Source organism: Hyla sarda, chromosome 4 (assembly GCF_029499605.1).
Source record: "Hyla sarda isolate aHylSar1 chromosome 4, aHylSar1.hap1, whole genome shotgun sequence".
Lineage (NCBI taxonomy): Eukaryota > Metazoa > Chordata > Amphibia > Anura > Hylidae > Hyla > Hyla sarda.
Genome location: NC_079192.1, coordinates 371,366,784 through 371,386,332, shown reverse-complemented (window position 1 = coordinate 371,386,332; position 19,549 = coordinate 371,366,784). Strand labels below are relative to the sequence as shown.

At 38.7% G+C, this 19,549-nt stretch overlaps 1 protein-coding gene across 2 annotated transcripts in view; it reads right to left on the bottom strand.

The window, feature by feature from the left end:
• The window catches only part of LOC130267277 (protocadherin alpha-C2-like), a 374,990-nt gene extending 355,829 nt beyond the window's left edge, over window positions 1-19,161 (bottom strand). Inside the window, exons 1-2 of one of the 2 annotated variants that reach the window (XM_056516756.1) lie at window positions 16,669-19,161; window positions 8,382-9,735 (exon numbers count right to left, since the gene is read on the bottom strand). In XM_056516756.1, the coding sequence (XP_056372731.1) occupies window positions 9,724-9,735; window positions 16,669-19,041 (2,385 nt within the window). In that variant the 5' untranslated portion in view covers window positions 19,042-19,161 and the 3' untranslated portion in view covers window positions 8,382-9,723. Of the gene's footprint in view, window positions 1-8,381; window positions 9,736-16,668 lie in introns of those variants that run through there. The other variant, XM_056516745.1, reaches the window with a different exon arrangement.
• Between the last annotated feature and the right edge of the window lie 388 nt (window positions 19,162-19,549).

The window sequence follows — 19,549 nt, the reverse complement described above, 5'->3', positions numbered from 1 at the left end:
TTCAGAGACCCTGAAGTTATACGAAAATTCGGCCCATGGAAGGAGATCTGCCCAGTCATCCTGGCGGGAGGAAACAAAATGTCGCAAATAATCACCCAGGATCTGGTTAATTCTTTCTACTTGTCCATTGGACTGGGGATGATATGCAGAAGAAAAATTTAATTTAATCTTGAGTTGTTTACAGAGAGCCCTCCAGAATTTAGACACGAATTGGACCCCTCTATCCGAGACAATCTGCGTAGGCAACCCGTGAAGACGAAAAATGTGTACAAAAAATTGTTTAGCCAACTGAGGCGCAGAAGGAAGACCAGGAAGAGGGATGAAATGTGCCATTTTGGAGAATCGATCAACGACCACCCAAATAACGGTGTTGCCACGGGAAGGGGGTAAATCAGTAATAAAATCCATACCAATCAGAGACCAAGGCTGTTCGGGGACAGGCAGAGGATGAAGAAAACCAGCGGGCTTCTGGCGAGGAGTCTTATCCCGGGCACAGATAGTGCAGGCTCGCACAAAGTCCCCAACATCCGTCTCCAGAGTCGGCCACCAATAGAAGCGGGAGATGAGTTGCACAGATTTCTTGATGCCCGCATGACCTGCGAGATGGGAGGAGTGACCCCATTTGAGGATTCCGAGACGTTGGCGTGGAGAAACAAAGGTCTTTCCTGGAGGAGTCTGCCTGATGGAGGCAGGAGAAGTGGAGATCAGGCAGTCAGGTGGAATGATGTGTTGCGGAGGGAGATCAACTTCTGAGGCATCCGAGGAACGAGAGAGAGCATCGGCCCTAATGTTCTTATCGGCAGGACGAAAGTGAATCTCGAAATTAAATCGGGCAAAGAACAGAGACCACCGGGCCTGGCGAGGATTCAGCCGTTGGGCCGACTGGAGGTAGGAGAGGTTCTTGTGGTCGGTGTAGATAATAACAGGAAATCTTGATCCCTCCAGCAGATGCCTCCATTCCTCAAGTGCTAATTTAATGGCTAGAAGCTCTCGATCCCCGATGGAGTAGTTCCTCTCCGCTGGAGAGAAGGTCCTAGAGAAAAAACCACAAGTGACAGCATGCCCGGAAGGATTTTTTTGTAGAAGAACAGCTCCAGCTCCTACTGAGGAGGCATCAACCTCCAATAGGAAGGGTTTGGAAGGGTCAGGTCTGGAGAGCACGGGAGCCGAAGAAAAGGCAGACTTGAGTCGTTTAAAGGAGTCTTCTGCTTGAGGAGGCCAGGACTTGGGATCAGCATTTTTCTTGGTTAAAGCCACGATAGGAGCCACAATGGTAGAAAAATGTGGAATAAATTGCCTGTAATAATTGGCGAACCCCAAAAAGCGTTGGATAGCACGGAGTCCGGAGGGGCGTGGCCAATTTAAGACGGCAGAGAGTTTGTCTGGATCCATCTGTAGTCCCTGGCCAGAGACCAAATATCCTAGAAAAGGAAGAGATTGGCATTCAAACAGACATTTCTCAATTTTGGCATAGAGTTGGTTGTCACGAAGTCTCTGAAGAACCATACGGACATGCTGGCGGTGTTCTTCTAGATTGGCAGAAAAAATTAGGATATCGTCCAGATATACCACAACACAGGAGTATAACAGATCACGAAAAATTTCATTGACAAAGTCTTGGAAGACGGCAGGGGCATTGCACAGTCCAAAGGGCATGACCAGATACTCAAAGTGTCCATCTCTGGTGTTAAATGCCGTTTTCCACTCGTCCCCCTCTCTGATGCGGATGAGGTTATAGGCGCCTCTTAAGTCCAATTTAGTGAAGATGTGGGCACCTTGGAGGCGATCAAAGAGTTCAGAGATGAGGGGTAAGGGGTAGCGGTTCTTAACCGTGATTTTATTAAGACCGCGGTAGTCAATGCAAGGACGTAGGGAGCCATCTTTTTTGGACACAAAGAAAAATCCGGCTCCGGCAGGAGAGGAGGATTTACGGATAAAGCCCTTTTTTAGATTCTCCTGGACGTATTCGGACATGGCAAGAGTCTCTGGGGCAGAGAGAGGATAAATTCTGCCCCGGGGTGGAGTAGTACCCGGGAGGAGGTCGATAGGGCAATCATAAGGCCTGTGAGGAGGTAGAGTCTCAGCTTGTTTTTTGCAGAAAACATCCGCGAAGTCCATATAGGCCTTAGGGAGACCGGTTACTGGAGGAACCACAGAGTTACGGCAAGGGTTACTGGGAACCGGTTTTAGACAGTTCTTGGAACAAGAGGACCCCCAACTCTTGATCTCCCCAGTGGACCAATCCAGGGTTGGGGAATGAAGTTGAAGCCAGGGAAGTCCAAGGAGAATCTCCGAGGTGCAATTGGGGAGGACCAAAAGTTCAATCCTCTCATGATGAGATCCGATGCTCATAAGAAGGGGCTCCGTGCGGAAACGTATGGTACAGTCCAATCTTTCATTATTTACACAATTGATGTAGAGGGGTCTGGCGAGACTGGTCACTGGGATGTTGAACCTGTTGACGAGAGAGGCCAAAATAAAATTTCCTGCAGATCCAGAGTCCAAGAAGGCCACTGTAGAGAAGGAGAAGGCAGAGGCAGACATCCGCACAGGCACAGTAAGACGTGGAGAAGCAGAGTAGACATCAAGGACTGTCTCACCTTTGTGCGGAGTCAGCGTACGTCTTTCCAGGCGGGGAGGACGGATAGGACAATCCCTCAGGAAGTGTTCGGTACTAGCACAGTACAGGCAGAGGTTCTCCATACGGCGTCGTGTCCTCTCTTGAGGTGTCAGGCGAGACCGGTCGACCTGCATAGCCTCCACGGCGGGAGGCACAGGAACAGATTGCAGGGGACCAGAGGAGAGAGGAGCCGAGGAGACGAAACGCCTCGTGCGAACAGAGTCCATATCTAGGCGGAGTTCCTGACGCCTTTCAGAAAAACGCATGTCAATGCGAGTGGCTAGGTGAATAAGTTCATGTAGATTAGCAGGAATTTCTCGTGCGGCCAGAACATCTTTAATGTTGCTGGATAGGCCTTTTTTGAAGGTCGCGCAGAGGGCCTCATTATTCCAGGACAATTCTGAAGCAAGTGTACGGAATTGTACGGCATACTCGCCAACGGAAGAATTACCCTGGACCAGGTTCAACAGGGCAGTCTCAGCAGAAGAGGCTCGGGCAGGTTCCTCAAAGACACTTCGGATTTCCGAGAAGAAGGAGTGTACAGAGGCAGTGACGGGGTCATTGCGGTCCCAGAGCGGTGTGGCCCATGACAGGGCTTTTCCGGACAGAAGACTGACTACGAAAGCCACCTTAGACCTTTCAGTGGGAAACAGGTCCGACATCATCTCCAGATGCAGGGAACATTGGGAAAGAAAGCCACGGCAAAACTTAGAGTCCCCATCAAATTTATCCGGCAAGGATAAGCGTATCCCAGGAGCGGCCACTCGCTGCGGAGGAGGTGCAGGAGCTGGCGGAGGAGATGACTGCTGAAGCTGTGGTAGCAACTGTTGTAGCATAACGGTCAGTTGAGACAGCTGTTGGCCTTGTTGCGCTATCTGTTGTGACTGCTGGGCGACCACCGTGGTGAGGTCAGCGACAACTGGCAGAGGAACTTCAGCGGGATCCATGGCCGGATCTACTGTCACGATGCCGGCTGGCAGGTAGTGGACCCTCTGTGCCAGAGAGGGATTGGCGTGGACCGTGCTAGTGGACCGGTTCTAAGCCACTACTGGTTTTCACCAGAGCCCGCCGCAAAGCGGGATGGTCTTGCTGCGGCGGTAGTGACCAGGTCGTATCCACTAGCAACGGCTCACCTCTCTGGCTGCTGAAGATAGGCGCGGTACAAGGGAGTAGGCAGAAGCAAGGTCGGACGTAGCAGAAGGTCGGGGCAGGCAGCAAGGATCGTAGTCAGGGGCAACGGCAGAAGGTCTGGAAACACAGGCAAGGAACACACAAGGAACGCTTTCACTGGCACTAAGGCAACAAGATCCGGCAAGGGAGTGCAAGGGAAGTGAGGTAATATAGGGAAGTGCACAGGTGAAAACCCTAATTGGAACCACTGCGCCAATCAGCGGCGCAGTGGCCCTTTAAATCGCAGAGACCCGGCGCGCGCGCGCCCTAGGGAGCGGGGCCGCGCGCGCCGGGACAGAACAGACGGGGAGCGAGTCAGGTAGGGGAGCCGGGGTGCGCATCGCGAGCGGGCGCTACCCGCATCGCGAATCGCATCCCGGCTGGCAGCAGGATCGCAGCGCCCCGGGTCAGAGGACGTGACCGGAGCGCTGCAGCGGAGGGAGTGAAGCGAGCGCTCCGGGGAGGAGCGGGGACCCGGAGCGCTCGGCGTAACAGTTAGCACAGTATACGTGATCTTAAAAGCTGTCCAAAGATTTAACTGAGGCAAATTTTATAAAATGGCCTGATCAATTTAAATTATTTGCCAAAACATAGAACACATATTAAACATATTTTATTATATGAACTATTAGTAATAATTAAACAAATAATAATAAGTAGAAGAAGAACCAACATATAACAAAAAAGCTAGATATAACTTTTTTTTAAATAATATATCTTTGTAGATCAAATGGAATTAAATTCAACCATGTATTGTAAAAGTACACAGTACGTATGAATTTAAAACTCTAAAAAACTAGTGTATAAGGCTATGCTCACACAATGTGAAATGAATAGCAAAAGATGTCCAGAGGGTGGTTATTAATGAGCAAGGTGTGCGGATACGGACATGAGGCGCTTCATATCCGCACCTGCACACCTTGCTCCCTGTCATGTTCTGCATGAGTAATCTTATATTGTTTGGATAAAACCACATTACATCATGCTATACATAAGCCTCAAGATCTACATCCCCATTTAGGGCTTTTGGAGCCAAATCATTTGGAATCAAAAAGATTAGTTTGACATACTCTCCATAAAGTAAACAGGTAACAAATGGACAAACTGCTTAGGCTGCATTACCTAGAGACACACTGTGTTTTTAAAATTATTTTTGTTTTCCTGTACAAGGGGCTGTATGAAAGTAATTTTTTTGTGCCATGGTGTGTAGTTTTTCTTTGTACCACTTTTGCACATATATGACTTTTTGATCACTATTCCATTTACAGTGGGGCAAAAAAGTATTTAGTCAGCAGTTGTGCAAGTTCTCCCACTTAAAACGATGAGGGAGACCTGTCATTTTCATCATTGGTATATCTTAACTAGACAGAATGAGAAGAAAAAAATCCATAAAAACACATTGTCTGATTTTTAAAAAATTATGGTGGAAAATAAGTATTTGGGTCACTAACAAAAGTTCATCTCAATACTTTGTAAAAAAAATACATTTTTTCCCCCAAATCAACTGGTGACAGAAAGATAAACACATTTGTAAATTACTTCTATTAAAAAATCCTAATCCTTCCAGTGCTTATTTGCTGCTGCATGCTCCAGAGAAAGTTGTAGAGTTCGTTTCTGTGTGACCACAGTGCTCTATGCTGACACCTCTTTCCATGTTAGAAACTGACCAGAGCAGTAGTAAATCCCCATAGCAAACATATCTTGCTCTGGACTGTTCCTGAGAGCACTGTGGTCAGACAGAAAATAAATTCAAAAATAAATTAACTTCCTTTGGAGCATACAGCAGCTGATAAGTACTGGAAGGATTAAGATTTTTAAATAGAAGTAATTTACACATCTGTTTAACTTTCTGGAACCAGTTGATTAAAAAAAATAGTTTTTCACCGGAGTAGCCCTTTAAGCCCAATAGCTGCTGATGAAAGTTATTACAACAGAGGGCCCCATTTCAATTTTTGTTATAGATCATATGGTTACCTGTAGAGATCCTTCTTCAAATACAAAAATATAACAATTATTTTAATGTATTAATCACTTACCATTGCAGAAGCTTCTGGCGCCAAGCTACCAGTATTAGAATATGCATAACCTAAAGATGATTGAGGAAAGTTTGGAGTGAAAAGAATCAAGTCATTTTTGGGGGGACCACCATTCAATCTGACTTTATACTGACGCTGTTGAGAGTAAGTCCAGCTGCCCGCTATACTGGGGCACATTGTGTTTTGTCTTAGTTCATCAATTTCCTGGGTACATTTATTCCATTTCAATACTGTGTATGTGATCAATGTAATAAGGAATATCCCAGATATTAAACAAATAGACAAAATCAAGTAAATGTTTACATCTGGAAGCTCAACATCTTTCCTTTTATGTTGTTTTCTTTCTGTTAGTAAATCATGACCTGGGTCCATTAGTATGAGGACAATAGTCACTGATGTAGACATTGCTGTTTCTCCATGATCCTTCAATACAATAGACACTCTGTATTCATCATCATCTGACTCCAAAAGTTGACGTAATAGGATAACATCTCCAGTGTGCTTCCCAACAGCGAAAGGAACATTTCTTCCAAAATCCCTCAATTCATACGAGACCCAAGCATTGTAACCTGAATCAGTATCAATGGCTTTGATTTTAGTCACAAGATGCCCAGCTTTACTTGATCTTGGGAGAAATTCTGTAATCTCTGACTCAAGGTTCAGTAAGGGAGAAATAACATTCGGAGCATTATCATTTATATCTTCAATAAATATGTAGAGCATCACTTCGCTGCTTAGCGGTGGTAATCCAGCATCAGTGGCTTTTATTTGACAATGAAATTGGGCAATCTGCTCATGATCAAAGGACAAAAGTGCAAATAATTTTCCATTTTCTGGATTAATTGATATGTATGAAGAGATAGGTATTCCATCAATGGTACTGTCAACGATTGAGTAGGTAATGAACGAATTCTGGCTCATATCTCGATCAACAGCAGACACAGTGTAGATATGGGAGCCTGGAGGGTTATTTTCTTTTATAGACACTGGTTCAGATATTTGCAAAAAAGTCGGCGGATTGTCATTCACATCATTTATTTGAATTTTAAGTGATTTAGTTACTGAAAGTAGAGGAGTTCCCTCATCTGTAGTAGTGATTTCAACATCATATTCCGATATGGTTTCCCTATCAAGCTGACCATTTACAGACAGAGAAAAGTATTCTTTTAAAGTAGGAGTTATTACAAATGGAATGTTTCTGGATATATGGCAATTGACCCTTCCATTCTCCCCAGAGTCTTTATCATAGGCCCGAATAACTGCAACAACTGATCCTTTCAAGGCATCTTCAGGAACAGGGACATTGAGTGATGTCACCAAAATCTCTGGAGGATTATCATTCACATCTATAATATTAACTAATATCTTACAGTGTCCCGTCATTGAGATCTGTCCTTTGTCAACAGCAGCTACCTGAATTTCATATATATTTCTCTTTTCATAATCAATTTCACCCACAACACGGATTATCCCAGTTTCTGAATCTATTGTAAAAGCTGAGGACACCTGCTGGGAAACTGGTTCATTCAATGCATATAATACTTCTCCATTTTGACCTTGGTCAAGGTCAGTAGCATTTAATTTGATGACAATAGTCCCATTAAGTGCATTTTCCAACAAGCTGACTCGGTAAAAAAATTGACTAAACAATGGCGCATTATCATTGACATCTTGCACTGTAATAAGGAGTTGCATGGTGCCACTTAATCTTGGTTTACCTCCATCATATACAGTCAAGGTTAGGTTATAAAAAGGAATCTGTTCTCTATCTAAAGGTTTCTTTAACACAAGCTGAACAGATTTACTTTCATGTGTGTATGTTTGTATATCAAGTGCAAAATATTCGCTTGAACTGAGTTCATAGTTTGTTACAGAATTTGTCCCAATATCTGGGTCAACAGCTCCCTCTAGTGGAAAGTGAGATCCAAGTAGCACCACTTCAGACATAGACAGTTTAAATTCATTTGCTGAGAAAACTGGATAGTTATCATTAATATCTTCAATATCTACATCTATATGATGAATATGTACAGGTTTGTCTACAATAATTTCTAGCTGCACAGTGCAAATGCTTGTCTCAGGACACAACAGCTCTCTGTCCATAATCTTATTCACAAATAATATGCCATTCTGCAGGTTTACCTGGAAATAATCTGTGCCATCTTTTGAACCAATTCTCAGTCTCCTTGAGTTGATATCGTTGATATGTATTCCCAGATCTTGAGCCAATCTTCCAACAAATGTTCCATGTTTGGATTCCTCGGGTACAACATAGTGGAGCTGGCACAGCACTAGATCAGCTGTCACTTGGATCATGAAGACAAATCCCAGCCTTTTTCTAGATAAACACTTAAATAAATGGAGAAGCATGTCTACAACTGAGCACTATTGATATAGAAGGAATATCCTCTTATAAAGAAAAAAAAGTGTTGCCAAAGTAAAAGTAAAATCTGACGCAGTAAAGAAATGGATTTGAAGCTGTGTTTTTCTTCTTCTTTTTTTTTTTTTTTTACAAAAATTGTGTAAGAGTGACATCTGGTGATAAAATGTTGAACTACAACAGAAATAAATATTTATTTTTTGACTTTTTTTTTTAAACACCTTTACAATATACCTGATAAAATCTCAATGCAAACATTTAGAAAAAAAAATAACAACATTGTCCAATACATTTTAAAAGCAGATTTTTTTTCTTTTAAACTATCTATGTATTATACAGTGAAATAAATAAATCTTAGGCAAAATAAGTATATTACATACAAAATACAAGCATCGGGGTGTACTGTTTTACTGTAAGCTATATAGTAGTTGCAATGACACCTTAATAAATATCTTTTATTATGTCAATGAAAATAATATTATAATCATCAACTAAAAATAGATACATTTTTTTAAATTATCAAATTAAAGGAATAGCAATCCCAAAAATTCAACCCCCAAAAATAATACAATTTAATCAAAATCTAATTTCTGCTCTTGTTTTGTCTTGAAGGGAATCTGTCAGATCTGTTTGATACTGAGAGCTGCAGACACTGCTGGACAGCTGTTTTTTTTACTGGAATCGATAGTTGCGGAACAATATTACATTTTTATTTCTCAGCTAAGAGTCAAGGAGGCAGTACTGAGCTGGCCAAGTGCCACAGTCTGGCACGCCTCCTCACTCGCCATCATCTCTCAGAATCTCCCTTATTGGCATACATAGTCATGTTTGTTACTTGAGGGAAAGGAAAGTGAGAAGACATGTCAGGCTGTGGCATTTGACAGAGAAATAAAAAGACAACCAACACAAGCTCAAGGGAAGGTCCAGTTTGTTTCTATACCCTAATATCTATCACATAATGTCTGCAGCAGGTAGAGCTGACAAAAAATCTACTTACCTTTTATTTTATAAAAATACAATTAGAGTCATAAATATTATTATATTAGAGGAACTTACTTAACTGATGTTTCATGCCCAGTCTACCCAGTCAACCACCACCAGTCTAAGATCAGAGTAGATGTATCAAGAGGTGCCTACCTCTTAATAAATCTAGGCACATCTGAGGTTACTTCAAAAATCTGGGCCAGCAAGATGTAATTTTTTATCAGAATTTTTCATTTAAACTAACTTCTCAATCTAGTTTCTAAAATTTGCAGTGTCCAAAAATGATACAGCATTAACTTCATAAATATTAAAAGTGAATATTTTTAAAATCATAACACTCATTATAAAAAAAGATATTACATTATTTATGTGATCATAGTGCCACTTTAATTTGCTTGTTATGACTGTTGTGAGTTTTTTTTTATTCCAATCTTTACAATACTACCCTCTTCTTTTATCTCCTGACTTCTTTTCTCTGGAATTTATATCTTCCACCATAAAAGTATCTTAAACATTCTAAAAGATTTTCGAAATTACAAAGGAACCTGCAAAACATAAAAATATGAAAACTGCATGTTAAGTTTTTACAATCATGAATAATAATGAATGTCTCACTACAACATTTAACATAGTGAGTTGAGTACAGAAGTTGTTTATGTCACAAATATGAAATATATATGTCACATGTAAGGAGGAAAAGTATGGATCAGATGCAATAGTTATGCCTGCTACACACACAGCAGGTTCTAGTTGCTAACTGCAGCTGCCACCAGTATTTCCATGTGTACAAATTTACACAAATTTCCAAACATTAAAATATTTTTCCTTCATGGTAAATGGCGTATATGAAAAAAATACAAAAATGCCAGATTTTTATACATCACATCCAATAAAACATAAATGAAAACTTCATATCAAGGCACAAAAAAATTATCCCTAATACAGATCCAAATATAAAATATAAAACAAAAAAATTAAAACAAAAGAAAGCTTCCATTTGATATCATTCTAATTATACTGACCCACAGAATAAGGTCAATGGTAAAATAAGAATAAATGATTGTCCCACAAAATTTCACAAATTCGTTTTTTGTTGTTATTTTTATTTTTTCATTTCATTCCCAAATATATAAAATGTAAACAAAAAAATCTTGGTAATGAATAGAGTTTATAATATATTTTGATATCATTATTTTGTCACATATTTTAAAAGATTGGTTTAGAAAACCTATTTTTATATATCACGTTTTTAGTTATCCTGTTTAGAACCTTTATCTATAATTATGAGGGAAAAAATAGTCACTCTCACTTAAAAAAATTTACCATTTTCCCAGATAAAAAGGTAACCTATTGCATAACTTTGTCTTCTTTCCGCAGATTCCCCATAGATTGCAGCTGATAGCTGAGAGTCAAAATATCCAGACATCCTGTAATAAGCCTTTTGCCAGGAACATATCTAATAAGAAGGACTATCATATAATACATCCAAAGTTCAAATATCCTTAAGTGGGAAGCTACATCTACAAAGGAAATATCTAACCATGGTCATATTTTTATAGGAAATATTTTACTAGAACGAGACCTTTTGTCTATGATGAACAAGCAACGTATAAGCTTGTACTAGATGAATGGCTCCAAATTTAGCCCATAGTTTTTACTATATTAATTGAATTTAATTTATATCTAACACGTGCACGCATAGGTCCTGGTTGGCCTATCAACCCAGTGAGAAGTTCAGTTAAAATATAGGGCATGTTTGAGGGAGATTGATGGGGCAATTACTGGTTAAAGGAACATCCTGTGTTGTTTTCCTGCTAGATGTTCAAGGGTAAGTGTCTTTTCTCTTGATGACACTATATATTGCACTATATATAGCTCACAACTGCTGCATACTTCTTGAATTAGGACAACTTCCTACATTATTGAAAGCCATATATATATACACTTCGGCCCTGATTTACTAGTGTAAACCCGACATGTTTCAAGAGGTTGTGTGCCAGATTCTGGCACATTGCAACAGAAAGTCTGTTTTAGTATTTTGAATTCCATTATTTCTCATTTTACCATTTTTATCTTTCCTCTGCTATATGAAAATTGCAAACACATTCTTCTGGAAATTACAAAAATAAATCATTATGCATATGTCTATAAGCCACTGGCTAATAGATATTTAATATTAAAACAAAAATGAGTAATTTAAACAAAGATTTCATCCCATAGATCAAAATGAAATATTTTGTATTATAATAAATTAAAATTAGATTATTGCTCTTTTTGCAATTTCTGTTTTACAAAGATTGGCTAAAATAATTTTCCAATAAGTTAATTTGTGCTATGCCATTCTGCCAGAGGTTTAGATAGTTTTGATGGCAAACATATGAAAAATCCCAAGGTTTGGCAGGCCCCATTATGCAAATAAGAACCATTAGATTTATTTTGAATCCTTTTAAAAACAGATCTGTCATAGCTACTATAGTTCCAATAGCAAAATTATTGTTTTATTGAAAATAATTTCATTACCGCATGGAAGCCTACCGCTAGATGAAAAGTGGCCATACATAAAAGAAAGAAGCATTTTAACACTTTTTTTTTTTACCATATTGGCTATTACCCTCATTCAGGCTGGCCATACATGATCAATGACAAAGGAAGAAGGGCAAAGATCATCCTGGGGACTTTTTTGTATGAAAAGATCTTTTATGGACTAGCAAATATCAGATGAAACATTTCAGACTCAAGCAACCTTTTTTTCAGGAGATAACAGGCTGCCATTGGTCAGCTATAACTCTTGTTCATTGTTTACTTTTACTTGAGAAACAATAGTTTGAAATCATGCACTATTTAACAACGTAAATATGTATGTAATATTTATATCTAAAGTCAACATATTAAGATTTACGAGATGTATGGTGTGAGATTACAAGTATTTCATTTCAATATGAGTTCCAAACCGTCTGTCAATAAGTATATATGTATAAAAACAAAAACGTGTATAGGTAGCTGCAACCCAACAATAGGGACAATAGTATTACTGCCAGACGAGTACTAATGTGAAAAAGGTTGTGTATCCCATACAACCTGCGAACAATGTATAAAGTGGGGGTACACTTTCCTATAGTCTGTGCTTGATTATCACTAATAAATGGGTGTATATAAAATATAAAATATATGTAAAAAATTATGTAGATCCAGTGAATTAATTTAAAACAATTTATTATTACAATGATAGTGCTTGTGGTGTCCTTTGTAGGGCCCTTACATCGGACTCACCACGATAAGCAAGGTAGTGAATGTATAAAATATTCATACAATGAAATAAAATAAAATAAATAGACATATAATATTCAGGGTAAAAAGTGCTGGTATCTAAGTGTGGCAAATAGTCTGTAGCTCTTATAGATGTATGCACGGAGATTGTGCCTTGTATGGTTGATTACAAATAGTCTGAGTAGCGATGTCTCTGTATAGCTCGTATCTGGTCAGGATACTGCATGCAGTAGCATATTGGTAAGGGGTTAAAATCAATGTGCTCTGCGGCGCTGAGGTTTCCTTGTGTGTATCCCACTCTACCCTGGCGACACAGGGATAGAGATTGGTGAGTGGGATATAGATAGTCTCTTAATTGTAATCCTTTGGGTGCATGAGGCTACGTTCTGCAGCGCTGGAGGCCCCTCAAATGTTCACCACTCTACCCCAGCGGCACAGGGAAAGTTTTGAGTGAATTTGGGGATTTTGCAATGTCCTGGAGCCTGGTTACCGGAAAAAGGTTTTTGCCGGGGAGACATCCGCTGGCAGGCGGGATGCGTACAACCCTGCAAGCGTACTCTGGTAAATTTCTTGTGATCCGGTGAATGATGGTAAAGACCGTCTGGTTTGCCAATAATGGGGTACAGGTAATAGAGGCTAGACGCGTTTTGAGGTACTCATCTACCTCTTTTTCAAGAGCAATAAATATATATATATATATATATATATATATATATATACTGTGCTTGTTTATGAGTGAACATAAAGTGTTTTATGCATAAGAAGATAAATTGTAATCGTTAAAGGGGTTATCCAGATACTCAAAGAAAAAAGAAAAAAACTACAAAAAAAAACACATTTAATGTTTCTGGGAGCAACATGACAAAGGAAAAAAATATGTATATATATGTGTGTGTGTATATATATGTATATATATATATATATATATATATATATATATATATTACACATATACAAGTTTTTGGCTAAGCAGGCCTTCACTGCACAGAAAAGCTCTTTTGGTAGCACAGTGGTGCTTAAATGTTTACATGACAGAAATCGTGAAATTTTGACATTGATTTAGATATGACTAAACATGTAAAAATGTCTTTTATTTAAGGATAGTGAGATATAAAGCCTTGAGAAAGCGTCATTTGATGCGAAACTTGCGCTCGTCGGCTGTCTGACCTTACACCTCTGTTATCTGCTATGCCGCAATAAAGAGAACCCTTTAATTGCATCATATACCCATTTAATGTATTTATTATTACATATCTTTTTGGTTTTTTTTTAAATCACAAGTTTGGCCTTGTTACAGGGATACTAGGTGACACACACGGATTAAAATGGCCATTAAAGGTTATTTTCCCACACCTGTGGCTCTTTAAATTATAATTTGTATCTGTGTATAGTCAATGAATTTGTTAGCTCTCACATGGATACACTATGCACTGAGCAAACGAGAAACCGAGCCATGGGGAGCACCAAAAGACCTGTGTAACTTAAAAAATATGGAAAATTATATAAAAAGATATCCAACGCTTTGAAAATGACAGTCAATACTGTTAGGAACATCTTTTAGGAACACTTATTATCAAGTCAAAAATACTCTTGATACCAAGCCAAGGTCATGTACACCAGGAAAGATTTCAGCCACAACTGCCAGAAGAATTGTTCAGGATACAAAGAGAAAACCACAAGTAACCTCTGGAGAAATATAATGTGGGTGTTTCAAGGAGCACAATACAATGAGACTTAAACAAAAAGGAGCTACATGGTCAATAAACCAAAAAGAAAACTTTAATGTGCCAATGCCAAAAAAACTGTCCAGTTAGAATGTGTCCCGCAACACCGTGACACACTTTAATGCTTCTAGAACACTGTAACATGGAGTGGCAAGACCAAAATAGAGTTTTGTGGTCATAACCAGAATATGTTTGGAGAGGGGTCAACAAGACATATAGTGAAAAGAATACCATCCCCATGGTGAAACATGGTGGTGGCTTACTAATGTTTTCAGAGATGTGTGAGCTCTGAAGGCACAAGCAATCTTGTGAATATTGCTGGCACAATGAATGCAAAATGTAATCAAAAAAATTCTGGCAGATTATGTGCATTCTTCTTTACAAAAGCTGCACATGGGGTATTCTAGGACTTTCCAGTATGGCACAAGGCCAAGTTGACCCTCAAGTGGTTACAGAAAGAAAAGGTAAAGTTTCTAGAGTGGCTATCACAGCCGTTCTAGAAAGATCTCAAACATGTGGTCTATTCAAGATGACCAAAAAATTTGCATGACTTGGAGGAATTTTGCTATGACAAATGGACAACTATACCCCCTGCAAGAATTTGGGGCCTTTTATACAAGTATTACAAAAGATTGCATGCTGTCATTGATACCAAAGGGTGCAACACACAGTTTCAAGAACTAAGGGTATGCAGTTGTTTTTTTTTTTTTTTTTTTTGCCATGTTTTGTTTTATGATTTTGCCATTCTGCTACAGTTGAATATGAATCCCATAAGAAATAAAGAAAATGTGTCTTGCCTGCTCACTTATGTCCTTAAACAATGGTTCATATATTAACAATTTTTCAAAGGAATGCAATGTTTTGAGCATGACTATACGGAGTGACCAAAAATACTGCACAACATCACAGTGGGAGCACCAGAGTACTGAGTTAGGTGAGTATGCATCTTCTTTTTTTTATACTCATGCTCATTCTGATAACCCCTTTAACTAACAGAAATTGTAAACCTTAATTATAGGAATTTAAGGGTGGGCAAGTATATGTTGGTACTTTTTTTTTTTATTATTCATTATTATTATTTATAGTAATAATACTTGTCTCAACATGAAATAAAAACAGAATAGAGTCCAGCAGTGAAATAGTATATGTATTGTTGCTTAAATGGGCATTGTCAGATACAAACATTTTTGATATGTTGTAAAGCATGTATAACCAATAGGTTTTGCAACTGCTTTCATTAGAAAATGTTCAGTATTTCATACTGTAAAAAGCCAGTCAAACAACTGCCCCCCCCCCCCCCCCCCTGCCTGCTTGGACACATACTAGTCCTGCTGTGTCCTTGCGTCATCACCTATGTCATGGACACACTTCCTTGATTGACAACTGTGAGCACAGGGCTCACAGCTGGAGGAAAAATCTTCCCACTGTCAGCTTGTGTCTCGCTACTGTCAGTGAGGACAAGCTGGGAGTTGTAGTTTTGCTAATGCTAGGGGAGATGTGAGCAGACAGCATACTGAGGAAGGGGGCGGAGACCTGCACAGTGAGGCCACGCCTCCTCCCTTTGAGAGGAATTCAGACTAGTGAGATGTGCTTGACACATAAAAAATAGATGTACATGGTCAGGATTAGGTACTGAGTGATATGTTTAAAAATGTATCACTCTTTAATATTATCGCCTACAAAGTATTTTTCTAGTCTTCTGGTCTTAAAATATGTTTTCATTTGTCATTTCCCCTCTGGTGGCACTGCAGAGGAAGTTAACCCTTACTGCAGGTTTCTCCACAGATTAAAGCTCATTACTGGGGTTATCATAAAGAAAAAAAAAAAATTATATTAAACATTTAAACATTGCAAAATTGGAAGATAGTGCACAAGTGGAAAAAATTATACATTTTCTACTAAAGCAATATTGACAACAAGCCATAATATTTATAACAACATATCACTACCTACACTAATTCATGTCAGTAAGAGGCTCTAAAAATTATAATAAAAGGGCCATTATTCCTCTGATAGCTCCCATCGTTCTTCATCAGTCTTTGTTAATTATGCTGCATTTACCCATGTAACTTCCACAGTCAATCACGGTGGTTAATGGTATAAGACTTCTAAAGCCAGCAATGAGCTGTAGTGGTCATGAACAGCCATGTCAGTAAAGCCCAAGGGAGACTGGTGATGTTACAATGGTGGGGGATTTATCAGGTGATTAATGGGTCTTATATTCTTGGCATTTCTTCTCCTATGGTCAATTTTTTTTTTTCAAATCATGGAAATCGTGTTAATGATTTAATCTGTGTAACAAAAGTACATGGAACAGTTTAATGTTGTATTCACACATTGTAAAATAGGTATTAAAAGACTGTTTAAAAAAAAAAATCAACAACAATGTGTTCTTTTAGTGTTTATGGAAAAGTGGCCATTATTTTGTTTTCATTTTACAATGTGCCAACCCAGCCTGTGGTTTGTGTTGACTTTATTTGCTCTTACCTTTGCTGATGGACCTGTCATAAATCCAGGCTGATTTGGGTTTCCTTCAGTATCTATAGTTTGAAGTAAATTTGGAGTAAATAAAATATGGTCATTTTTGGGGGATGTCCCATTCATATAAAACTTATATTGGCGTTGCATGGAATAGGTCCAGCTTCTAGCAAGAGACCCCATATTTTTTTGCCTCAAGTCGTCTATTTCCTGAGTGCACTGTTGCCAGCGTATAACTGTATACACAATAATAGTAATTAGGAATATTCCTGATATCAAGCAGATTGCCATTAATAAGTATATATTGGCATTTGTAAAGTCCTCATACTTATTTTCTTTTTGGGTTTTTTCAACAGTAATTTCTTTCAAGCTTTCTGTAAGTACAATTGTCATTGTCATTGTGGTAGACATGGCTGGTTCTCCATGGTCTTTTACTACAATTAGTAGTTTGTACTCATCATTACTTGATTCATGAAGTGGACGATTGACGGTAATATCTCCACTATGATGTCCAACACCAAATGGAATTTTCTCAGTTGGGTCTTTAAAACAATATGAGAGCCAAGCATTATACCCAGAATCAGCATCTACTGCTCTTACTTTAGTCACCTTGGTTCCTATTTTTGCTGATCTATCAACAATCTCTACAGCTACAGAATCAATATTAAAAAATGATGTGTATGGACTTGGAGCATTGTCATTGATATCAATAATAAAGATACTCAAGGTCAAATTTCCACTAAGTGGTGTAAATCCAGCATCAGTTGCTCTTACAGAACATTGAAAATAACTAACTTGTTCTTGATCAAAGGATATCAAGGCAAAGAGTTTTCCATTTTCCGGGTTTATCGATAGATAAGAGTTAACTGGTATTCCATTTATGGCTTTTTCAATGATAGAATATGTTATAAAGGAATTTTGGTCTTTGTCGTCATCAGTGGCTGCAACGGTAAAAACATGAGAACCTGGTGGGTTATTTTCCATGATAAAAATAGTGTCCAGATGTTGATCAAACGTTGGTGCATTGTCATTAACATCACTTATTTCCACCAGAAGAGTCTGAGATGTGGAAAGGTCTGGTGTACCCTCATCCTTTGCAGTAATCTCAATTCTATACATATCAATAGCTTCGCGGTCCAAAGGTCCATCTACTACTAGTGAATAGTATTCACGTAGAGACAATTTTAATTTGAATGGAACATTTTTTGTTATTTGGCATTCCACTTTACCATTGGAACCTGAATCTTTATCTTGTATTCTTATAATAGCTACAGTCGTCCCCACTATGGAGTCTTCGGGAACAGGTAAAGAAAGAGACGTCACTGTCATCTCAGGTGGGTTATCATTCACATCTATTATATTGACCAGCACTTTACAATGTCCTGCCATTGGATATTGACCTCTGTCAAAAGCATCAATACGGATCTCATAGAGACTGTTTTGTTCATAATCCACTTCCCCGGTCACTTTGATCTCACCAGAAATTCTGTCTAAATCAAACAATGATCTAACTAATGGAGAGACCTGGTTACTAAACTCATAAACAACTTCTCCATTTTCTCCTAGATCTCCATCAGTTGCATTCAGCTTCACCACAACAGCTCCATTTAAAGCATTTTCCACCAAATATGTTTCATAGACAGACTGGGAAAAACTTGGTGTGTTATCATTGACATCCTGTATAGTTATAATAAGCTGTGTTGTACCACTCAATTTCGGCTTGCCACCGTCAAAAGCAGTAAGAGTCAAATTGAATAAAGGTTCTTTCTCTCTATCAAGTGGTTTCTTCAGAACGACCTCAAGAGATTCACTTTGATGCTTGTCTTTTTGCACTTCTAATGAAAAGTACTCATTCGGGCTCAGCTCATAATTCTTAACAGAATTACTTCCTATGTCATCATCTGTAGCGCCCTCTAGAGGAAACCTAGTTCCAACCACTCTCGATTCTGCTATAGCAATGTTGTATTGCTTAGATGAAAACATAGGGTAGTTATCATTAATATCTTCAATTTCAATGTCTATATGATATATTTGGACAGGTTTATCCACAATCATTTCAAGATGAATGACACAAACACTAATCCTTTTACATATTTCTTCTCTATCTATAATATTGTTGATAAATAATATTCCATTTTGGAGATTTACCTGGAAATAGTCTTTCTCATCCCTTGAGACAATCCGTAGCATTCTGGACTTAATCTCCCAGATCTGGAGACCCAGATCTTGTGCTATCCTTCCAACAAAGGTGCCATGTTTGGATTCTTCAGGGATCATGTAGTGAATCTGACAAAACACCAGATCCAAAACCATCTGCAGCAGAAATGCTCCTCTGAATGGATTCATTGTACAGCTAATCCAGTTTAATGATGAAATCTCCATTGCATGGCAATTCTTCAGTTCTGCAATGTCATTAATGTTCCCATGTACAAATTGATAATTTTTTGTCGTCTTAAAATATGTGAAGATCAGCAGCCATTACATCTCCTAGTACACAGAAGGAGCTTATTTTACTCCTCTATCGAAAAATGGGCATATGGTGACACCAAGTGGACATAATATGAATGACAACCTACATAACAGTGTTTTTATGCCATAAACTGTTATAATCAGTTAACAAAATAATACTTCTAAATTTCAATGGGTGTTTCAATAGTTTTACTTATAATTTTCTTACACCAGCTTCAATCTTGAAGGGCATTTTATACTGGAGAGCAATTGGTTTATATACATGACATAATATATATTTTTTGTAGAAGTATAAGCACAGTGTGCACTGAATGCAAATTACTATATAAGAGTCATGGAGGTGGTGCTACTCTACTGAGGAGTCACGCTGTCTTAGGCTGGGATACATGATGGCAAGCCAGCTGAGTACACCCTACTTCAC